The sequence below is a fragment of the Apostichopus japonicus genome, chromosome 17, assembly GCF_037975245.1.
Source record: "Apostichopus japonicus isolate 1M-3 chromosome 17, ASM3797524v1, whole genome shotgun sequence".
Lineage (NCBI taxonomy): Eukaryota > Metazoa > Echinodermata > Holothuroidea > Aspidochirotida > Stichopodidae > Apostichopus > Apostichopus japonicus.
The window spans coordinates 10,936,284-10,961,290 of record NC_092577.1 but is presented as its reverse complement, the minus strand read 5'-3'; the positions used below and the strand labels follow the sequence as shown (position 1 = coordinate 10,961,290).

At 37.2% G+C, this 25,007-nt stretch overlaps 2 protein-coding genes across 2 annotated transcripts in view; both read right to left on the bottom strand.

The window, feature by feature from the left end:
* LOC139985232 (uncharacterized) overlaps positions 1 to 11,493 on the bottom strand; it is a 50,301-nt gene extending 38,808 nt beyond the window's left edge. The window contains exon 1 of the mRNA XM_071999497.1: positions 11,279 to 11,493. Within this exon, the coding sequence (XP_071855598.1) occupies positions 11,279 to 11,298 (20 nt within the window). The 5' untranslated portion in view covers positions 11,299 to 11,493. The remainder of the gene's footprint in view (positions 1 to 11,278) is intronic.
* A 4,204-nt stretch (positions 11,494 to 15,697) lies between these two features.
* LOC139984767 (uncharacterized) lies at positions 15,698 to 23,017 on the bottom strand. The gene is made up of 4 exons (XM_071998808.1): positions 22,107 to 23,017; positions 18,978 to 20,413; positions 18,263 to 18,498; positions 15,698 to 16,792 (listed from the first exon to the last, which is right to left on the bottom strand). Exons 1-4 carry the CDS (start codon positions 22,135 to 22,137, stop codon positions 16,600 to 16,602), a joined length of 1,896 nt encoding a protein of 631 aa, XP_071854909.1. The 5' UTR covers positions 22,138 to 23,017; the 3' UTR covers positions 15,698 to 16,599.
* Between the last annotated feature and the right edge of the window lie 1,990 nt (positions 23,018 to 25,007).

Below are 25,007 nucleotides of genomic sequence, written 5' to 3'. Positions count from 1 at the left end.
GATGGCCCAAAAAAATTTTAAAAAGAGGGGAAAAAAGTTTAAAGTCTATTAAAAAATTAAGGGAAAAATAAATTCAAAAGTTTTCAACATGGGTATACAGTACTGTACATGTTAGCTGGAAACTAAACTTATAATCAACTTGTGAACGTGTAGTCATTTATTAGCTGATAATAATGGTAAAATTATCTTATAGATCTATTTATATATGAAACAAAATGGCCGCTCGTGGATGAATGTACGTAGGTTAACTCTGTTGTCAGAGGGTTTTGTGTTTGAGAGCAAATCTCAAATATATGCCAATACCGTCTACTGTTGTAGTGTATAGTAGTAAATAATGCTGCAAAATATACTTTCCATTTTGCGTCTACTGTGATCAACTTTAATAAATACAAAAATTCAACCTTCCCCCAGCCATCCCCACACCTTCTGCCCCAATAACAAATGATCCCTCTATAGTATCACATGCTTGCAAAAGTTCTGGAGAACAGTGCTATACACTTTAACAGTATTAAAAACAACTATATAGCATTATCTGAGAGCAATGCAAGAAAATTGGTCAATTATTCCAAACTTTTGTGAACACTTAAATGTCAACTTAAGCATGGACACATGATTTAAATTTTCTTTTTAACATGTTCGCTTCACCTCATGGCGGGGGAACTAACCAGCAATACTTTCCTACTCGTGAATTATTTAAACAATGTCTTTTGAACAGTTCAGCGTACTTTTAACTGATGTGTAATGTGATAAAAGTTGGTAGCGGCTCTTACCAATCTAATTACCGCAATATCTATAGTTGTAACCACAGTAACCAAAGGGAAGTTAACAACGAACAAGCCGTTTCTTTGAAAGAAGCGATTTGGTAATATGATAAACAAACAAGGTCGAAAGCAGCATCAGGGTCATCTGGGAAACGTTAACGACGACGAAACGATCTATACCGACTGTACGCGTATGTGAATTAACGCATATTTAAATGGCCTTTGTTATGTAAATTATCAGCACTAAAGTGCAGCATATTTCCCCTGTAACTTAAGAAGCACATTGTATGTCACAAAGAAAACCATTCAGGCTACATGATACAGCCGTCTTGAATTTAAAGACAAGTGAATATTGCCTTGGAATATATGCCAAACAGCATGAAAATGGTCACCTTGGTTATGGCAGTAGTATCACACCTTTGTTCACACTCTTTTATGAAATTTTTTATTTTGTTTTTTTGTTTTTTTGTTTTTTTTTTTTTTTTGCCTACTTGACTTAGCTACAGTTGATCAAATTTAACTTTCAAACTTATGCCCTTAAATCTGAGGAATAACTCCTTGAAATAGGTAAACAGTTCATCAGCTGACTACTGCTGATGAATGTAATACTACTTTGTTATGTAAATTATCAGCACTAAAGTGCAGCATATTGTATTTCCCTGTAACTTAAGAAGCAAATTGTATGTCACAAAGAAAACCATTCAGGTTACATGATACAGCCGTCTTGTATTTAAAGACAAGTGAATATTGCCTTGGAATATATGCCAAACAGCATGAAAATGGTCACCTTGGTAACGGCAGTAGTATCACACCTTTTTTCACACTCCTTGATTGATTGATTGATTGATTGATTTTTTTATTTTATTTTATTTATTTATTTATTTATTTATTTTTTTTTTTTTTTTTTTTTTTTTTTTTTGGTCTACTTGACTTCTAAGCTACAGTTGATCAAATTTAACTTTCAAACTTATGCCCTTAAATCTGAGGAATAACTCCTTGAAATAGGTAAACAGTTCATCAGCTGACTACTACCAAAGTGTTGCAGTCATATACTTTCTTACAGCTCGTTGTAACTTAAACACGACCAAGACTTGAGCCAAAATGTAGCAGTACAGTAGGATTACCAATCAAATTGCAACAATATACAACATACATTTACTTAATGAACTATTGATCATTGACAAATTATCAATATTAACAAGTTGATAATTTCATTTCACATACAGAGAAATTGAATTACGCCTCACAAAATCAAATCAAATTTTATTATGGGATTGCTGGTATCCCTTGAATCAACAAGTTTCCCCGATCAACTGATGAACTGATGCCCGTCCTTGGAAATTAAGGCTAATTACTAGCTAATTAGACAGTATTGTGGACCGGGCAGTTGAAAGTTAGAAAATACCAGCCTTTTCAACTTTTCTATACTGGTTCAATGCTGCACTGTATACAGTATTGTGTCCCAACTCTTAACAACTACATATCTTTGAAAATGAGTTTATAATTTTCTAATGATGTATTGTTTTAATTCTGTGTCATTTTGCATTTTGTTCAAGTCAACAGCCAACTCCTCCATTCATGAATTGATTGTTAGACACACTGTACTGTAGCTATTGTACAGTATGTATGTGTGTGTATGTGTGTATGTGCGTGTGTGTGCAATTGTACATGTGTGTCAGTATGTATGCAAAATTTGCTGGCCCTCACAAGCCTAGATATTGCACTAACTACATTAATTTTGTGTACACAGCAATCCAACAGTATTGAAGAAAAGAGGGCAGTATTGCAAATTCTTGAATTATTTTTTTAATTTTTTTTTGAGTTTTGAAAAAAAATAATCTTGAATTGCAAAATCGGATGCCGGAGCTCGAGATCAAAATAACAAGTGTGAAATCTTGGTAGATCGCAACGACCTGTGAGATCATGTTGTAACATGATGTCATGTCCCGTCTCTTGCCTTAGGAGTAGAGCCCCAGCTGATACAATAGTGCATACATAGTTCTATTGTATATGGAAACATTGACCTGACTACATTAGATTCCTGTTTGGTGATCACCCATATAAACGTTTACATAACATATGAAAAAAGTTAAACGTTGCGAAACAACGAAAGAAGAAAGTCTAATGTATGTAGCAGGGTTTGCAGGTTTCTTCCGGGGGTGGAAAAAAACGCGGTTTTTTCCACTCGGAAGAAATTGGTTTCTTCCAGTTTCTTCCGGACAAAATGGAAGAAACTCATTTTTTGGGGAAAAACTGTTGATAAAGTTTCATAACAACCTGCAATGATTTCTTACTATGTAATAAATGGACAAGAAGCACTATAGTGTCATCTAGAGGGTCTATATATACAGTAGGTTTGGAGCACATGACCTGCCTCCTGCATATACTGTACACAATATAGTAATAGGCTACTGTAGCATCAGACAATTAAGGGAACAACTATGGGCAAGCAATATTTTGCAGACCAGAATGGTCCTGATTATAGCCCAGTTCTTAGTTAAAAACTAGTTTCTGAGTGGAGGGACAAGTGTTCCCTGGAAACTAGTGTACTGTAGGCCTACTACAATGCACACTCATTACTACGATTACATTGACCAGTATGATCATATTTTGTGGAGATTGAACTCAAGACATGAGGGTTACAGATTCGATTGGAAGTTGTAGTGTGAAATGAGGGCTGGCTCATGGCCAGCTGTGTTTAATTGTGGATGTTTGTTCTTTTGCTGTAGGGATGACAAGTCCTATTAACTACAAGTTGTTATTTAGGGAGTTGCAGAAATGAAACTGTTGCCTAAATCTAATAGATATTGTTCGGCTATTTGCTTGGTGTTCATTGTATTAAATCCTCAGTGCATGGGCCAATCCAGGTTAATCATTCATAAAGTATGGCCAGTTATGCAATTCTGGTTGATGGGGGATCGCGAGATGATAAGTAATCCTTCAATATTGTGATTTATAAGCAAACATCTTTTGGTGTAGAAAAAAAAACAAAATTATAATCCAAACAAAAATATCATATTTTGATGGTTTCAATGGTATGCATTTCAGTCAGATGGTGGTAAGCTATTTGTCTCTTTATCATGTATGTGGGTTGTGCTGCCTATATGCCAATTTTCAGTTTCTTCCAGTTTCTTCCGGTTTCTTCTAGTTTCTTCCGCAAGAAACTGGAAGAAACCTGGAAGAAACAGGTTTCTTCCAGTTTCTTCCACGTCCCCGGAAGAAATAGGTTTCTTCCGGAAGAAACCGAACCCTGGACTATGTAGCCTATGTACACTGTTGAAGATGTAGATTTGGTGAACAGAACACCCAACTTTGGGGCCAATGAAACTGCCCTTCAGGTGGAACCCAGGCCTATCACTAGTCCTGTATTATTTCAGTATCTCAAAAGGTGATACCAATTTTATCATTTTGCATTTTCCTTTTAGTTCAGTACAGTGCAATCTGAATTTGATGTAAACAATTAGCAGAACCTCCAAAGCTAAATTTTTGTCATACAAACAGCAATTGGTTTGTCTCTTACAGTACTTGTAACTGGACCATCATTACAAAGTTGCCCTCTAACACTATATTCAAGTATCTACAGTATGCATGTTGTTACAGAAGCCATGCAAGGAATTCCACCCCCCCCCCTCCCACCCAACCTGAAACACAGTGGAGTTTGCCTTTAGTATGTATACTGTTGTACCGTTTACTGTTACTCAATGCCAACAAGGAATGAAAACTCTTCACATAACAGTCCATGTCAAATCCTGATGTTCGTGACAGATTTATATATTGTCCATTGTTACACTATATGCTTGTGTGTACTGTACGCATGTTATAGAGGCCATACAAGAAATACCCCCCCCCCCCTGCCACAGTAAGGTTCACCCATGATATAGACTGTACCATTAACAGTTACTCAATGCCAACAAGGAATGAAAGCTCTTCACATATCCCGGTCCTTGTCAAATCCTGAAGTTCTTGACAGATCAATGTATGTATTGTCCATTGTTACACTACCAAGGGCGTAGGAACCGGGGGGGCTGGGGGGCGCCAGCCCCCCCAGTGAAAATTATGGGGGGGCAGAAGTATCGTTCCGCCCCCCGCTCCGCAAGTCAGAAAACCCCTTTTTCATTTCCAAATAAGAAAAAAATCTCATTTGAAGCACCAAATTGCATCTAAGGCCAGGTGAAAATGCAAAATTCTTTACAAAATGGAGTGGGTGTTGAAGTGTGCTATATTGCACCAAATTGCATCTGAGGCCACCTGGAAATGCAAAAAAATTCCAATGGGGGAGGGGGACACCCCCTCCCCTTAGACCCCTCCCCCAGGCCGGCCATCAGTCTTCAGCCCCCCCACTCAAAAGTACCTTCCTACGCCACTGTACACTACTGTATATGCCTGTGTGTATATACTGTATGTATACATGTTTTAGGCCATACAAGGAATATCCCCTTCCTCCTGCCACAGTAAGGTTCACCCATGATATGTATGCTGTACCATTAACAGTTACTCAATGCCAACAAGGAATGATAGCTCTTCTCATATACCAGTCCTAGTCAAATCCTGAAGCTCTGCACAGGTTCATACTGTAAATTGTCAACATGTACCCAACACCTAGATCTAACATACATGTATGTACCGTACATTTAAACCATAGCTTGACTGTATGATGAATTTTAATTAAAAGCAAATTTAGGGAGTTATATTTTACGGCTGTGATTGATGTTGAGTTGTTTACTCCCACAGATATCTATATTAACTGCACACTCCTGGATGAAGCCCTTTGTTGACATGTCTCCGTGACAACCTATAACTTATTAAAGTTAGTACTTATTCATTGTACTGTACCATAAGTACAATTCTACACAATGACGCAATTCAGGCAACAACGTGCCGCAGGAGATCTGCTGATATTAATCTCGTCAGTCAAAGGTCTTTATTAATTAATTTAATATCCAATTTAAGAGGTGACATGATATGAAGTATCAAATACAAAAAAAAAAAAGTTTTTTTTAAATTATGAAAGAGATTACAGCTGGCATATAGAACAGATGGACAAAAGACATTGCCATGTAGTTTAGAGGTTTAGTACAATGGAGCTTAATTAGTACCTTCATTTGCATATTGTTATCAACTGACAATATAAACTAAGACTGAACAAAAACAGTTGGCTTTTGAAGGTGATTGTATATTTTCTTTTAATTAGGTAATTAGGGCTAGTTGATGACCTGAATTAACTGTACGTTCAATATTTAACACATGCAACAGGACTTGACATTAATAATAAATTCTAGTTAATTCCTAGAACCCCCCCCCCCCCACCAAAAAAAAACTGATTTCATCAGATTCCATCAGGATCAGAATTATCCTAATAATAATCCTAATTTCATTAGATTGCATTAGTTTTCATCAGAATAATCCTAATAACTATATCCTAATTTCATCAGGATCAGAATTATCCTAATAATAATCCTAATTTCATCAGATTGCATTAGTTTTCATCAGAATAATCCTAATAACTATATCCTAATTTCATCAGGATCAGAATTATCCTAATAATAATAATCCTAATTTCATCAGGTTTCATCAGGATCAGAGTTATCCTAATAATCCTACTTTCATCAGATTAATCAGGATCAGAATTATCCTAATAATAATCCTAATTTCATCAGATTGCATTAGTTTTCATCAGAATAATCCTAATAACTATATCCTAATTTCATCAGGATCAGAATTATCCTAATAATAATAATCCTAATTTCATCAGGTTTCATCAGGATCAGAGTTATCCTAATAATCCATATTTCATCAGATTAATCAGGATCAGAATTATCCTAATAATAATCCTAATTTCATCAGATTGCATTAGTTTTCATCAGAATAATCCTAATAACTATATCCTAATTTCATCAGGATCAGAATTATCCTAATAATAATAATCCTAATTTCATCAGGTTTCATCAGGATCAGAGTTATCCTAATAATCCATATTTCATCAGATTTCATCAGGATCAGAATCATCCTACAGTATATATACTAATTATATTAATTTCATCAGATTCATCAGGATCAGAATAACCCTAATAATTTATCGCAATAATTATCTTAAAAATTATCCTAAATAGAGGATCAGAATCAGAAAGTACTTTTGAAAACTTTTAGCTTCTTTTCACTGTTTTTTATGACGTATCAATATAAAAAGCAAGCAAGTAGATTTGTAGTCATATCTCAAGTTTAATGTGAGGAATTTTGCTATTTATGGTATTTGAAATTCATGAATTCTTATTTATTATGAAAAGTGTCTGAGTGACATAATTTTGATCTAATCAAACCTTATTGAATACAAGCAATTATACGGCCTACAGTTCATTCCCTCACACTTTCATCACTTGGTTGAAATTTCTGGGAAGGTGTGATTTATTTCGTTCAGTTAAACAAATATTTCTTTCGTTTTGTTCAGTAACTTCTCGGTAGCCCTGGCAAATTGGGTCAACCAAAGCCCGGGAAACCAGCTGCTTGTTAATTGGAGAAGAAAGTAATATCCTAAGGCCAATGAATTTATTAGTCTTCTATAGTTTTGTCCCTTTTAAAGGAAATTTTATTTTCTTCTTTTGAACTAAGGTATGCAGGACTTAATACAAAGAGAAGTATCTCAAGTGAGATCAATATCATACATACTGGTTATGATGAAGGGAAGATTTGGAAAGCATCTGTGTTTTAATACAAATATATATACAATAAAATCAATGTTAAAGTAATGCAAGTTGAAGGACTTCTGTATTGTACATAGGAACTGTACAATATATCAACCTTACATCATGTGATTAGTTTAGACATCACATGCAGTATGCATCATCAAGAAAGGTAGGTCTGTTGCAATAAATGGTATTTTCTTTTTCACTGATGGAAAAGGGATTTACTTCAAGTAAAGTAGAACTTGTACTTCTTCACTAAAATTATAAGACCAATAATAGACCTTATTGCTACAGTCTGCAAGCTACAGTATTGGGCGTGACCGAAAAGTGGGGTGCAAAACAGGCCTTGGTAGGTCGTGGGACTTTGCAAATGTCAGAAAATTTATTTGACAGTTTTAGAGTTGGCCAATGTCCTTATAGTCCTTTCATGGATATAAAGGATGAGGGAGGAGGGTGTAAAAGTTTGCGGTCTACTAGACACTAGTCCAATTCCCATGTCAGATCCACTGAGGATGAGCAAAGACACAGAATTATTTTTGATGTATGTTGCAGGCCTCTTACAATGACTATTGTCTTTTCAGGATTACTTTGACAACTTTTTCCTTTTTAAGAGAGAGAGAAAATTCTTGAGCCTGTTAACATCAGTGGCTCATAAAGTGTGTCTACTACTGATTAGACTAGCAAACAGACATAAATAATTGTAATCATCAGCATTTGTTTTTACCACGCTTAATTGACCGGAAATGTGGATGAAGCCTTGAAGGGCCTATGGATTACAACTTTCACGTCAGGTGGCTTCCAATTCAACATTTTAACTCAAATTTGGAGAATCTTTCAAATTTAGAAAGTCATTTCAGATGGGAAAACCAGACTGCTCTTGGATGAAAACCCATGAAAAACCCATATTACTATGACCCAGCCGGGCATCGAACCCCAAACCTCCCGATTACTAAGCCTCATTGCTTCAAATGCCACCGCCTTAATCCACTTGCACACAGCACCGGTACAATTATATGCTAGCTAGCTCCTCCGTACAAAGCAACACAAAATTCAATAGACTGATGTGCATAAACAGTTCATGAAACTCAGGGGTATCCTATGAGTTTCCAATGTAGTCCACAATAGTGTGATACAAGTATACTTGTACAATTCTGTGTACAAGTAAATGTGTGATACTACATTGTAAGGTAAAATGATATACTGTACTAAGATGTGCATATATACAGTGTAGACCTGTTAAGAAACTTAAAAAGTACTGTATGTTCTATAAGCTTTATGGTATCAATTTAGTTGTTATCTTAATGATCTTTATTGTTTCTCATCTCATTCTCTTGCCATTCTTGTTGGTATTTCCCTTTCATTTTATCCTTTCATCATCACTGCTTTGCTTTCGTTTTAAGCCCTTTGCAAAATTTTCAGTAACAATGAATAGCGAATTATCAAAATAGATTATCATTCTCAACTTCAGACATCTGTTAAGTGTTTTGAACTCATTTAACTGATTTTCGCAAAGTAAGCTGCTGTTGCACATGTATATGCCCTACATTACAAATTTGTGGGGTATAGTGTATGCAAGAAATGATTTTGTTCCTGATTTTGTTTTAAATTGAATGTTACATAAACGATTCTGTTGTAGTTATGTAATTATTGTCAACTAATTAAGTTTTTTGATTGTTAATTTTATTGTCTTCTGTAATTTTTTGGAATACATGCAGTAATGATTTCATAGTGAAAACCTACATTACAAATTTGTGGTGTATAGTGTATGCAAGAAAGGATTTTGTTCCTTATTTTGTTTTAAGTTGAATGTAACTTAAATAATTCTGTTGTAGTTATGTAACTATAGGCAACTAATTAATTTTTTGACTTACTAATTAATGTTATTGTCTTTCTGCAATTTGTATATATGCAGTAATGATTTCATCTAGTGAAAATCGGACAGCCACACATGTAGAGTGATATCTAGACTTCTAGAGTGAATAATATTGAGTACAGCCTATACTGCAACAGAGTGCACAATCTACTGTAAGTTCTCTGCTTTGAAATCTGATTTAACTGACAGACATAAGACAATGTGAAGTTACAGGGCCTGACTTTTCGATCCTAGCAGGACCTTCTTCGGAGTTAGCCTCTGACGAAGATCCTGCTCGGATCAAAACGTCAAGCACTCTAATCTTACATTTATTTACCTGCGCAGGCTTCTTGCAGTCTCCAGATAAGCAGTTTTCTTACAGTTTTTCTCTCTGAGACGTAAACTGACTCATAAGAGTTACAAGTTGATCGACAATGGATTATCAAGTAAAGTTCAAGGTGTTTTAATGTACAATAGTGTATTACCTATTATTAGAAGTGACAGCTACTATTATTGAAGCAAAAATGATCATAATCCTTTGTTTTAGGCTTTGGCCGCTGGCCCTAGGAGTCAGCGACTCCATGTACGCATCACAACTCCTTGGTCATTCAAAACAACAACCACAAAAGATTTCGTACAAAAGTAGGCCTGTCGACACCATCGGCCCATATAGCAGTAATGACTATAAGGCATATAAACATATGTAATGATGAGTAACTATAGTGCAAACCCTGGTAACAAAATGTATCAATCCCAAACCACAGTAGGAGAAACTCTACCCCTCAGATGATGTCATAATGGTTGACAAGTTGCCATACTTGATCTAGACCTCCTTGACTACAAGAGTTACTGTGTACATTCATACAATGCTGTTTACAATGCTGTTTATCAGCAGAGTGGTATCCGACTCCATTGAATAAAGATCTACATAATTACACTCTCCATCTCTTTGTACTCATTGTGATTATTTCCTTCATTGGTTTATACTGTTTGTAGTCAAGAACCAAATATTACACTAGTTATTATAATTAAATATGGTCTCATTATAAAGCATGAATATCAATTTAGTTGTTATCTCAGTAATTATCTTTCTGTCTTTTATCTCACTCATGCCATTCTTTCAGGTAGTCCCTTTTATTTCTTTTCACAGCATCTTAGGCATATAAGGTATATGAACGCTGAACCTGTCATAGTATTAAAATCAACGTACAGTACATACATTCACTATGGAGAAAGCATACATAGTGCATAGGGGCCTAGATATAAATATCCCCTGTTGTAACTACAGACAAAATATAGAGCAATCATGTAACTTTTCAACAACTAGTAGCATGGACATTCCGAGTTCAGAGACATAAACAACATGAACCAGTTAAGAAATTGAAGAACAAAAGTTTTTTGTTAGCTGAGGAGTACAAGTCAGAGGTGGTGAAATGTGTATCGTGATTGATTCGATGATGGCATTTTCTATGCATTTATATCTCACACAATGTGCAAAGTTATTGAGAGATGTTTCCGTCCTTAAAAGGCCCCGACATGTGATTTTGGTACAACAAAAATTTCTGTTTAGCACACGTAACACAAGTTGCATATATGTGCAAACCAGATCACTTTCAAACAGAGATTTTTGAAGGTTTAAATAATCTGTAGTTGAAGCCTATGGGACGAGGCCAAGTATTAGCTTGAAAGGTTCTTAGATATTGCTAAACAGTACTGAGTACCCTACACTGAAGGTAGCAGTAGCTCTTTCTAGCCTCAGTACACTTGCATCATAAACAGTGTTTGGGCCTAGGCTTCTTTCGGTTCTTAATGCGTGTCCATTACTAGCAATAGGCTACTACTACTACTACTAGCAAGACGTTCGGCCTAACCTAACGTTAGGCTTACAACAAGTTACAGGTTGTTTAGACTAAGGCAAGCCTATAGAAAGATCACAGAGTGAAAGTGTATTACATGAACAGACTGTGCAATGAAACACAACTCACCCGGGATCTGTGTGCGACATATTTCTTTCTTCTTTTCTGATGATTTGCTTCAGATACAGTACAAGTTAAGTGACCGCATGAAAGAAACAAATTAGGAAAATACGGCCGTCAAATAATGTATTGATTACTTTCACGCAAACAAGTGTATCACTGCACTGTGCAGAGCTAAGCCTTAGCGAATTTATCGCTTGGCTGGTGCATGCAGTGTCGGTCGTTTGTACTGTTGTTATGACGATAACGATATGAAGGTCGCAGATAAAAAGTACGGATACCTTTAAATCGCATAATAGGTGACAGTGGATTTTTACTATTTCTAAAAGATAAAACATGTCTGTAATCCTAATAGTGCATCGTACGCCAATAGATAAATGCATTTCAGTTCAAACTTCAGATAGTTAAGTAGCACTTGACTGAAAGGTGGCTAACTGCCGCTAACAACTGACATGATGAATCAACTGCCATATGTGTGTTGTGAGCTTGTAACTGTCTTCCTGGTACCACGAGTGTTGACAAATCTGTCTGTACTAATCGGCAGCTCTTCTGTATTTATCATTTTCTAGTCAATGTCAAGAACTCAAATCCTAAAGCAGAACGTCGAAAGGAAATTTAAGTATTGAAGGTAAAATTTATCATCAGTCAAGAAATGTTTCGTAAACTTTATCGTTGTCTAGGTTTTCCGTCATTTTGTTTTTACTCGTGTCAGGAAAATGTATGAATCGGTATGAAACCTAGCCACTACGGTAGAAAATGTGTTTCAAATAACCACATACAAACTGATCGTGAGGGGTCCAAACATCCCCAAAAATTAGAGTGGCAATGGGATGGGATGTGGGCTAAATGAATTGCTGAAACTGTTATTATATCTTTCCAGCTATATCTGAAGTACTCACCAGCCACCCCCACCCCAACCCACCCCACCGAAAAGAACACCTGTAACCGCCATCATAGCAAACTCGGGTTTCTGTTCTCATACATTTTTTTCTTCTTCTTTTTTTCTTTTTTAGTGTTCTCCTTTTTGTCTTTCTTTCTTTCCTTTTAAATAATACATCCAGACAATTTTTTTTTAAACACTAGAAATTTGAATTAAACTATTTCTTCCTAAGTGATGTGGGACACTGGTGTGGGGGGGGGGGGCTTGTGGAGACCGTGGAGAGGAGCTGCATCACCGATTATTCATGACAATTTGCTCATGATGGTTTACATATTTTATTAACCAGAATTGTGTTCCCAGGGGCATCCGTGTGATTGTGAAAAGCAAAAAGTTGTCCCGATCATCCTAGTCCGGTCTATGCCCTAGATCATCAAGTTTACCTTAAAGGAGCGTTCCAGACATTAAATATAATTTAAATGTGAGAGACTAGAAAAGGCTCAGTATAGGAAAATATCCTGTAACTTCCTACCACGCCCAGTTCTCCGCATTGACACACACACACTCATAAACAACATCATTCGAACTTGTAAATGTTTTATTTCATATAAGTTATGCATAAATATATCATTACCATGCATCACTTTCACACTCGGCTTTGTCTTAATTTATTCCTTAAAACGGGACTATAAAGGACAGTGAATTGTATCAAAGTTTGACGATACTTTAAATATCACTAAAGGCTGCTGCCTCATGTAGTTCATTTTATTATATAAAGTTTTACGTACACAAAAAGGTTATTACAAACTTAACCCTATACCGTGCAATTAAAACAGTCACAATGTATAGAAGCGGATCCAGGTGTACTGGGGTACCCACCCCCTTACTCCCCATCGCGTTTTAATCCTTACAGGGAAAAAACTCAAAAGTATTCATAAACACAACCTCGCGATTAGACGTAAGTATATATATAACTAATTTACAATCTAAACATGCCTTAGAAGGCTGCATATGACTGTATGTCTATTTGTGTGGGATCATTAGTATTGTACAGCGTACATAGGAGTCGTCTTTGACGTCTATCTCTGTGGGGTCATTCCCTATTGGCCGCCTAATTTTTTATTCCCAGGATGGATAAGGGTTTCAGGTTTTTCAGGAATTTACAAATTCGTTTGAAATCAGAGTTAGGGTTTAGAAAGTGGGTTAGGGATCTACCTCGTATGAAAATGAAGGGTTGTCGTTCATAATGTGGGGTCAAAACTAGGAAAAAAGATTCAGAACATGTTTTTTGAAAAAGCGTCACATGTTTGGAATCCAGGGATTTGATTGGCCGATGCCCTTATTCGTCCTAGGAAAAATATCACGCCTATTGGCCAGCGTCTGTTTGTGTAAGATTATTCCCTATTGGCCAGCGTGCATGGTCGGAGTCGGCGTCAACGACAGGGTAAAACCCGCTCCTTTTCAAAATCCTAAAGTGTGTTGAAGGTTTGGATACATCAAAGGCCTTTTCAGCATATATATATACAGCAGTGTTTGTCTCTTACTGTACATAGTCCCTTTAAGTGACTCCTAGTGCATATCAGTATCGTTACCGTATATGAGTTCAAAGAGCAGATATATAACGCAAAATATAGTAACTTATTAATTGTTAAGACGGAACGATATAACGTACGAAGCTTGTGGGTGAGACAGTTATAACGTTAGAAATAAGCGAGATGTTTATCTTACCTCATGGGCATTGTTCGTCAAATGAGTATCTTTTATTTTATATAAATTGTGTATATGAATTATATCAAATTGTCGACAAAAGTAATTTATCATTCATAGCCAATCATAGGCAAGCAGCACTTGCTTCCGTGATCGGGTAAATTATACACGTCATATGTATCATATAACCACTCGAAAAGAGGCAAGAAACAACACATGGATTATGAAGCAACAAGTTAAATATTATTTCATTCTCGGCACTAGAAAAATATTTTAAAAAATTAAGAATATTCTTTCAAACAATGTATAGACCATTGACCCAATGATCTTATCTTATCTTATCTTATCTTATCTTATCGGCCTAAACAAATGATTAAAAAGGATTATTAATAATCAAGGTTACGCTAAGCTTCAAGAATTCGCCCAAGTTAAAGATATACACAAGTATGAGACTATATACATAAAATATGGAACTTCTGTCAAAGCCGTAAACTAAATAGGGGCAGTGGGGCCCTCTCCCCTACACAGACAGATATGCCCCCCACCCATTGCGCCACCACCATGTGTATAAAAGCTCCACAAGTTACAGCACACGCGTTTTGTGCACCCTTTTAAACACTTGGAAGTTTTGTCCAGCCACCACCCCCCCCCCTCCGCTCCCTCTCCAGCTGTGAATTCCTGGTTAGTAATCTGACCTACGGTATTGCTATATAACAATTGTAGAAATGTTTAAATTGCGTGAAAAGTATATACACATCACTCACTGTACCTTGCATAAATGTTCTTCAAATTTTTGTTCTACTATTCACTAGAGACCTCAAAGTAAGATTCTCTCCATTTTCACTAAGAAAAGGTATATTACCAGATTATAAAGCAATGCACAAACCTGTAAATCTTTGAAATATGAAAGAAAAGAGTTAAGTACAAGTAAACTCATTCTACCTTTTTGTAATATTCTCTCAAGTTTTGTTGGATCACAATATAAAACTTAACAATAGGAATGTTTCCATTTTCTCCAAGAAATTGACGATCCTTATCTTGGATTCCTGACACTTCGTTGCAGATATTTTACCCTAAAGCACCTACATGCCTTATGTAGATGAAGGAATAATGAATATGTATGAGCAGAAACCTTAGTTATACAAACACTTAAAATTGCATGTCAGATTTTAACCCGTCTGTTGACCCCAAATGACCTTTGAACTAAATAAGGTAGATCCACGTATTGAGTTTGAAGTAAATCCAAGCTTTACTTTTTGAGTTAGAGGGTTTACAATCCAAGGCGTCACACATACAGCCACACGCACACACACAAACCCACACGCCATCACTATCGCATAGATTCCTTTCTCCCCCCCCCCCCACGCTCCTCATCCTCCTCCTCCACGCTCGTCAGGCATGGGCGTGAAGATGATTACTTCATCTCGGTTGGCGGTAACGAAATTGCAGGATTCGGAGGGCGCTACGAACACGGGGTCCAGGAAAATAAGGAGGAAGCCGGGAAAAATATTGGTTCTCATTATAGTAAACTAAAACTGGTAAGTACAGAGGGGTTCGGAGTCATATATGTCTCGGTTGCCTGACCTGACTGGTGACGCTTGACCATCTAGGAGACCATGTTCGTGATATTGTTAGACTTCAGCTCTTATAGAAGACAATAACCTCGAATACTAATGGATGTCTTCCAAAATCGCGTCACATTTTGACCAAGCCGCGTCATATTCACCCATAACTGTATATTCATTTGTGTGGTTAGGACCAGTTGCTTGCTTCTACTTATTGATTTGTTAACCGACTAACCCAATACAGAAATTTTGTGTCTCAAAAATAAAAATTCAATGGCCTTTGTCACATGTACAAACCATTGCACTGGGCCACGTCTACTTTCATCGTTGATCTGTTAATGTCAGCGATTATTAAATTGGCCATCGTCGTGTCTTCGTTCGTTTGTTCGTTCGTCAGTCAGTCCGTTCTTTATTAATCTAAACTAACCGAAGTTAAATGGCTCATTCGGTTGTTCGTTCATTTATAAATTCATTCATTCATCCATTCATCCATGCGTGCATGAATGGATGCATGCATGCATGCATCCATCTATCCATCCATCTATCCATCCACACATCCATCCATCCACCCATCCATCTACACATCCATCCATCCACCTATCCATCCACCCAACCAACCCACCCATCCATCCATCCATCTATCCACCCACCCATCCATCCGTCCACCCAACCATCCATCCATCTATCCATCCACCCATCCATCCATCCATACATATATCCGTCGACCCATTCATCTATCCTTCCATCCACCCATCCATCTACACATCCATCCATCCACCTATCCATCCACCCAACCAACCCACTCATCCATCCATCCATCTATCCACCCACCCATCCATCCGTCCACCCAACCATCCATCCATCTATCCATCCACCCATCCATCCATCCATCCATACATATATCCGTCGACCCATTCATCTATCCATCCATCCACCCATCCAATCATTAATTCATTCGTTCATTCATCCATACAGTTATCATTCACCTATTAATTCAAACATCCATCCACTCATTAATTTATCACTCATTCACGCATTCGTTCATGCATCCATTCAATTATTCAGGTGTTTTATCTTTCGTTCTAACGTACTAGTATATGGTCCCATCAGCTTGTGACATACTCAACTTAAAATGGAGCTTCAAATATCAGAGTGATTTTGATCCTCACACTTCCAGGCTGCTAACTTGCCATTATATTGTGTTCATTTATATAAAGCTTCAACTTTTCGACCCTTTCTATAATGGTATCGACCATTTCGTTGACGCCGTCATTTTCGATAGTTTTCCAATACACGGTGTCCCATTCCAGTGATCGAAGCAAACGAGATTTCAAATCTTCGGCAAAAATATTTTTCATAATTGATTTTGGAATCCTGTGAATTAAGAAAAGATTGAAAAACAGGAAATTTGGCAACTTGTAACAACATGGAGTGGTTTTATCCATGGTCATATACCTACATGAAGCAGATATATATTTGGGAGGTGGTATGGGCGAACAGCATAGTTCTTATTTGCATATCAAAATATTCAGTTGCCATTGTCATCTATGATAATGTACTACTAACCGGTTTTTGGGAAAGCAAAAATACAACGCATACAGATATTCCCGACAAACATTTGTTGTAGTTTAATTTGCCTTGCTGTGGCCGAGTGGATAAAGGCGGTGGCATTTGAAGCAATGAGGCTTAGCAATCGGGAGGTTCGGGGTTCGATTCCCGGCCTGGTCATAGTAAGGTGGGTTTTTCATCCAAGAGCAATCTACGGTTTTCCCATCTGAAATTACTTTCCAATTTGAAAAGACTCCAAATTTGAGTTAAAATGTTGAATTGGAAGCCACCCGACGTGTAAGTTGTAATCCATAAGCCCTTGCGGGTTTCTCCCACATTTGTGGTCGCTTAAGCGTCGTAAAAATAACTGCTGGTTATTATATTATTATTATTATTATTATTATTATTATTATTATTATAATCATTAAAAGCACCGGAACGGCCAGGGTTATGTACCCTCAGTCTGAAGCTACAATGCAGTGTGAGTTTGTCAAAGACTGCTATAAGGTGATAATGGTTTATCCTGACCCCCCGCCCCCCCCCCCCCACGAGTGACATCTTCAAATATTATGAAATGACATCTTCATATAAAATGTATTATGGAAATGCTATTGCATTATTCTGTATCGGATCATTTCTAGGTGCCCCTTATTGACCCCGGGCTCAAACGCTGTAGTCACCTGATCCGCCCCTACCCCACCCCAGCACCACATATAGTTTTCCGAAGTTCAGTGATAAACATCGCAAGAGTGCATGAAGAGAGAAAAACTTACAATCCGCAGTTTTCACATAACATTATAATAGGAATAATAGGACTTTACTTTGAATTTGTTTCTGGGACGGACTCCGCTAAATGGGAGCTAGCTTCAACAATCTCATGTGCCACATCCCATCCTTTTTCAAATGCCACTGATTTGGCATGAAATACGCGATAAAATCAGCGACGTAAAGTGGAGGGCAGTATTGTTCTTTCCTTTCTCTAAATCAAAATATCAAGTTTTCTTTCATTGAGATTAAACCTTTAACACATATAATTCTGATATTGTGATTACATGTTACTGAGTGACATGAAATTTTGTTTTTAAATATGACGGAGACAAACCCTTATCAAGAGAGACAGAGACATTTACCGCAGAAAGATCGAATTACCTTCACTCGTTCAAGATTCATTCACATTGATATCAGTTTAGTGATCCCTTCCCCGCCCACTCCCAACCCATACTTTCGCAAGTAGTGAGCAAGTAAAGTGGAGGGGGTTGATGTGGGACTACGTAGGGGTAAACTTGCAGTACTTACATTCTGATTCCTGTCAATAGTTCGTAGTTGAGATGGTCAGCTTTTCTTCCAATATTACCAGCATTATCTAAGAGGACTAGCTCGCTAGGATTGGATTTTGACGTCAGAATATGAACTAAGAACCGTTTGTCTACGTCATCACAGCTGTCTAATTCCTTAAGGATTTCATTTCGGAAGCACCCCTCACCCTCGTCTGTGTCGTATCCACAGCAGTATCTATCCAACCGATCGTGGTTCTTTAAAAGGCAGAAGAAGAAGAAATAAATCATAACAAAAAAGAAGTTAAACCGGCAGGCTATGTAAAGTCAACACAAGTTGTTATCTAACACAGTTCATCATGCCTCTACTCCAGTGGAGGCATTTATGATATATATATATATATATATATATATATATATATATATATATATATATATATATATATATATATATATATATATATATATATATATATTGACGCCGTGTCTAGGTCCTATTACACCGAGGGGCCCGGCCCATGTCTGGAGTACGATAGTGAACATCAAGCTCCATGACTCCTACTACCTGAAGTTCAACCAGTCGTCAACCTGTCATATCTCGGCCGAAACTGATCAACGTCGACTGAAGAGAGGGTGTGGGGATGGGGAGGGGGTGGGGGAGACACGTCGACCTAACTTTAAGTTCGTTTATTAATCTTTTATTATATTATTATTAAGTATAATATAGAATATCAAACCTGCATGATAAAATCCAACACAGCCATCCTCGACCAATCAGAGTAGTTTACATCTGTGCAGTTAAACCCTTCAGTTAAATTACTGGGGTCATGGCATTTGCTTAATATTTCTTGATACTGTCTCCATGACAACTGCATCGAATTCTGATCTTTTTGAAACTTTCCTCGGTGCATTAAATCTCTCGCAAACCACATGACCGGAAATACGACATCAGGATTATCACCTTCAAATTTCAAATTATCTAACTCAATTTGCATAAATTTCCTTCCCGTGGCGGGTAGAGCTCTCTCAATGCCCAGAGTCCTATCAACGTGAAATGCTAGAACTTCATTGAGATCTTTTGGCCTTTTTATTGCTCCACATAACGGGCACGATTCTATTGGTATAACGTTGTGAAATAAGGTAGGCGCATCGAAAGCGACTAATCTTAAATGTTCGTGATGTTGAATAGAATATATTTCGCGGATCTCACCCTGTGCTAAAAGTGTTAAATATACCTTATCGACTTGGCTAAATGGACTGTACTTCAATGACTGACTGAAAGAAATATTTACTTTTTCATCCACAAATTTTATTAATTTAAATTGCCCATCTTCCGAAACAGAATATCTAGGTTCACTGTAATTGTATTGTAATAGTTCAGCTGGTTTACTGACAGTTTCTATATTCTTCGCTTTCGCTGTTAACGTGTCACCCTCCATTTTAATATCATTCTCTTCTTTCGATGATTCGTTATTCAGTTTATTGATGGGTTTATTTTTTACAATCTTTTCCTCAGACGTTTGTTTATCACCTTCAACTTCATCACCGTTAAGAGGATTGTCCTCTTCCTCTTCATGAGTATTTATTGTCGACGTCTTATTAACAGTACTTTGTGATTTTTCTCTGACGTCATCCATCATTTTGGCTTTCGCCTGGTCGTCTGCTTGTTTCAGATCCTCATGGTTACCAGAGGAATTTGTATTTGGCGCCATTTCCTTGTTATCATCATCTTTGTCAGCGTTTGCAACGTCTGCATTTGCACTGATTGTATCATTAACATCTATTTTGCTGCTAACATTTAAATGTCCAGAAAACTGTGTAATTGTTTTATTTGATGTGGCAGTCGTAATGACTTGATTCGTTAACGATTCTGACGTCATTGGATTACGATCGTCTGCTCCCGAAAGATTATGTGAAACATTTCGAGATGAATTGTTGGTGTGTTCTCTCGTAATGTCATCTGATGCTTCAACGTCTGCATCACCTGTCGGAACGCCGACTTGAAGTCTTTGCTGTCCTGATACCTGAATTCCGTCGATTCGAGTTAATTCGGAATCTCGTCGGGACAATTGCCAGAAAGATGTGACAGCAACGACGATGAAAACAGCAAGAAGCACCCTCTTAACACGCCTCCTCCGCCTCACGCCAATAACTCTTTGATTCATGGTGTCGTCTGCACAAGAAAAAAAGCGGGAAAAATCGGTTAGACGTTTTAGATTTGATTAAATCTGCGGGTGGAAGATGAGTTACATTTGAGGGAAACAAAGCCAGATCCGTAGCCAGGAATTGAAAGAGGGCCGAAATATTCCTGTCATTAAAATGTTTGAACTTTTCGTACAAGTGGTGCTCGGTGAAACATAATTGAGAGGGGTGACATTAGTCTATATGGTTACAAGACGTGTTGAAAGTCATATACTCTCCGCCACGTAGCCTTTTACGTTTCCATGCAGCTTTCTATAACTGCATTCACTGATACTATTTACAATTTCCGTCCTTGATGGCATGGACATGAAAACAACAGTTTGCTTAATGAGCATCTACGACATCACAACTGTTTGCTTCGTTTCAAATTAAATTTTGTCGCGATCAAAAAATTATCAATTTCAAATGCTGTTACTTAAAAAAAACTGTACCCATAAAGTCGGATGCATATTTCATTTTCATTCTCTCATCAGTCACATGCGTATCCATTCTTCACCTCCATCGGCATCCCACCAACCCTAATCTCACCCTCCCCTTGGAAGATACCGTCGTTACAGAAGGAAGACAGGGATCAAGCCGTTGGTTTTGTTCGTTTTTCATTCCATATTTAACTTATAACCTGCTCAAATTTAAATCTATACGACCATAGCCTCATTAAAGGAGACTCACACACACACATGAACCATGATTATTGGTCTATATGTGATAGAGATAACTGTCATAAATAACTCCCACCCCCACCCACACCTCCTACATCTCACCTCACCCCCAGCCAGGAGACACAAACCCAACCATCATTATTGGTCTATGTGATATAGAGATAACTGTATAGACAACTTCCCTAAAACACCTAAGAAACTTTTAATATTCAATTTGGGAGATATTAGCTAATATCTCGGAATTTAATGATTCTTTACACACAAGGATTAAAATTTGATCAAGTCTATCATTATGACATCATCGAGCCACGTGTGCTGCAGTCTTTTACATGATTCTCCTAATATATGTATTCATTACAAGTTATAATACTGTAAATGCAGATGGGTTTTCCAAGTAAACATAATAACCTAACGATGACAATGGTTTCAGTGCTCCATTAACATTCTAGCTTGCAACATAGAAAAATACGAAACATATAGAAAGAGAGAGACAAGGAGAGTGAAACGGATTTAGATCCTAGTGGTTCTCTGACGTCACAGATTTACAAAATATCGTTTTGAAAATCACGACTGTTAACTTGCTAGAATATCTCCCAAAAGGAGAAAGAGGTTTCTTACCTGTTTTGGGTGTCGGGGGGTGGGTGGTGAGTTGTCTACTGTCAGGGGAAGATCTGTCCTATAAGCTATAGATGAGGGTTGGGTTTGTGCCCCCTTCCTCTATTAAAACGTACTGATCTACTGGCATGGTTGAGTCATACAAGTATATAGACACTGTGATAATGGCATATATATGAGTGAGAACGTATTTTGCATACTACTCATGACTTTATTTTTCCCCCACGATTCTCCAACATGGTGTTACGCAAGAAAGGCATGCTGTTACGACATACAGAAGAAAGGGGGTAGGGCAGAAAACACTGGAAACGAGAATCGTAAATTAAACGAAGTTGAGTCACGTAAATGCCGAAATAATTGATGATTTAGACAGGACCAATATATACTTACCTTCATACATATCAGTTCCGTCGTTCTTCATCGTCTTAATTCAAAAGCCATCCGGAAATCTTCCACAAAAACACCACTCCTTTGGAAACGCGATCTTTCAAACACAACCTCTCCGTAGCTTCAAGTTGACTCGTATGTATCACGCACAGTAGATAATGTACTGCGATGGCGCATGCATGTTCTCAATTAAAGATATTGACATAAGGTAGGTCAGTACAACAATTAAAATCCAACTTTATTTATTCTGTAGTCCAATGCGTAGTAGTAGTATTGTACATTTATGTGTACATCGCTACGAAGATCACTTTGATTAGCTGATGTAGCTTCCGAACAGTTCAGTGATTAGTCAACTCCTCACTTAGATCTTAAGAGAGTTTCTAATTGATACGTGACAAAATAAGAAGAGATATTGTAGAGAGCCGGCGATTTTGTAACATTAACTATAAACTTCTCATCAAACAAAAGTCTCTTGTATGTCATTGTATAAAAGCTAACACTAATCATATACCACGGAGCACTCGAAACGGATTTGAAGCACTTTTGAAAACAGTAGCGTGCACTTTAGACTTTGCTCATTGCTACATTCAACAAACCTTTGTATATGCCTTATATCTGTATTCATTCTGGAAAGACACGCGAAGGTGAGAACGAACCGCATAAAACCAGATAAACAGCTATAGCCGATTGATGTACCCCTGAAATCAGTATAGCTATTGTTCTGCAGTACCCCCCGTTTTATCACATGATCAAAGGCAGGTCGAGGTAGAGGGCAAACATTGCTATGCAGACGGTAGCCCGCAACGACCTCAACTGAACCTTTAGTGTAAGTTTACTCCCGCTGAAACAACTATAAACGATGAATTGTAACAAAACCAATCAGCTTTCGGTACCTGGAAACTCGGCGCGTTTATGTGTATACACGGTTAACAACAACAATTGTGTTATTATTTAGTGTGGAGAACGGAATCTGGGTTGTTCTTACACATTAGTACATAATGAATTCAAAGGATAACTTTCGGAAGTAGTTTAGTATACATTATATGTCAAAGTCTAAGATATATAAAGAGAGCGAGTGTTAGCAATGCTTCTATTCAGCTTTTCCGGTTTTCAAGATATCTGTTTAAAATGTCTGGAATGCTCTTTAAAAGCTAACCTGTTGATCCCTGTCGGTTCCTGCAGTGCGCTGCTTACATTTTGATCAAGTTAATCCATTATTTTATATATTCTGATGCATCAAATATAACAATAATCATAATCATAATCATAATCATTATCATACAAATAATAATAATAATAACAATAATAATAATTATTATTATAATTATTATTATTATTATTATTATTATTATTATTATTATTATTATTATTATTATTATTATTATTATTATTATTATTATTATTATTATTATTATTATAATAAACATTTATATAGCGCTTTACATAACGAATATCTCAAAGCACTTTACAAAGAATGCAGAGAAAAACCACTTCTTAGCAAAGAAGAAGGTTTTGAGATGAGACTTCAAAGTTGGAAAATGATCAAGTGCACGAAGAGACTGTGGTAAGGTATTCCATAAACGTGGCGCGCAAACATGGAACGCCTATCGCTGTTTAACTTGGTATTTCCGATAGGGCGTATGGTCAGTGATTCTGTCATATAAGCCGGTGCATTAATGTTATATTCAATCCGCTGCTGAACTGGAAGCCAGACTAAGTGTAATTCTTACAAGACATGAGTAAAGTGATCCCTTTGGGCGGGGGGGGGGGGGGGGTAGTTACAAGGCGAGCAGCGGAGTTTTGCAGAAGTTGAAGTTTTTGAATTTGATGCAAAGAAAGGCCGAAATGCAAACTTTTGCAATAATATAATCAAGAGGTGACGAAGGCATGAATAAATTTAATGGTAGAATTTTGATCGAGGCTATTTCGAATTTTGGCAATTTTCCAAATAGCATATGAGGCAGACCTACACATATTTGCCATATGAGTCGCCATTGGTTCCCTTCAACAGACACCGTTGGAAGACATTCAACCATTATGTTCTTCACAAATTTGTAATACATGTGGAATTGAAGTCCTAAAAAGTATGTTGTTGTCGTATTGCGTTTCGTGTTGCATCTGAGGAAATTACATAAAGTGGTCTGTGTACTATAGGCTAAGTAGTTCAGCCACTTTAAATGATGAGCCTCAGATGTTTCGAGTTAAAAGGTTCATTTCTCAAAATATAATAGAAAGGGAACTTGGGCTGGTATCAGTGTTTCAAAAATAAATGACAGTTTACAATATATCCAAATTATTTGTGTGAATATTTATGCATTCATTAAATTTCCAAAGTTCGAAATCCCTACAAAGATTGTCCATCACATTAGAGGCGTTAACATTAACCTTGACCGACTATTTCAATACAGGAGGCGCGCCAAAACACGCACCAACCATGGAGGGTCATGTGACGTGCACCGTTGTAGCACTCAACTCTTATAGTACTCCTTGAATGTATATTCTACAACAGTATAGGTCAGGATCTCATGGCTGTGCACCTTCCCAATGAAACTACGCGAATAGTGTGATTTTGTTTAGTGACTCATTTTCCCAATGTTAACTGCAGTTTTCAATTACAAAATTGATAGTTTTGAGTATTTTCATTCAAATAGTTGAACTGCAGCTGAACGCACGCAGCTTATCGGGAATGTACACAAATGTACATAGACACAAGAAGCAGACGACAGGATTCGTTGTTCCTTAGCAACACAAGTCCTCCTGGACAAGTTTGCACGTAATATGATAGGAGTCCCCACCATATGAAATCTCTGTCAGTAGATGTTCGCATAGTAACCCGGCTGCAGCCGGGGGGTCCATGCAGATCAATGGGTTTTTATGGGACGGAAGGTTAAAACGTTATCATCC

What these genes read in the sequence shown, in the direction of transcription:
- LOC139984767 (XM_071998808.1), bottom strand. Translation starts at nt 22,137, where the DNA reads ATGAAGAACGACGGAACTGATATGTATGAAG. An exon ending in TGTTGGATTTTATCATGCAG is followed by an intron (nt 18,499 to 18,977) that starts GTTTGATATTCT and finishes TGCCTTTTAAAG; the next exon opens with AACCACGATCGGTTGGATAG. An exon ending in CTATTGACAGGAATCAGAAT is followed by an intron (nt 16,793 to 18,262) that starts GTAAGTACTGCA and finishes CTTAATTCACAG; the next exon opens with GATTCCAAAATCAATTATGA.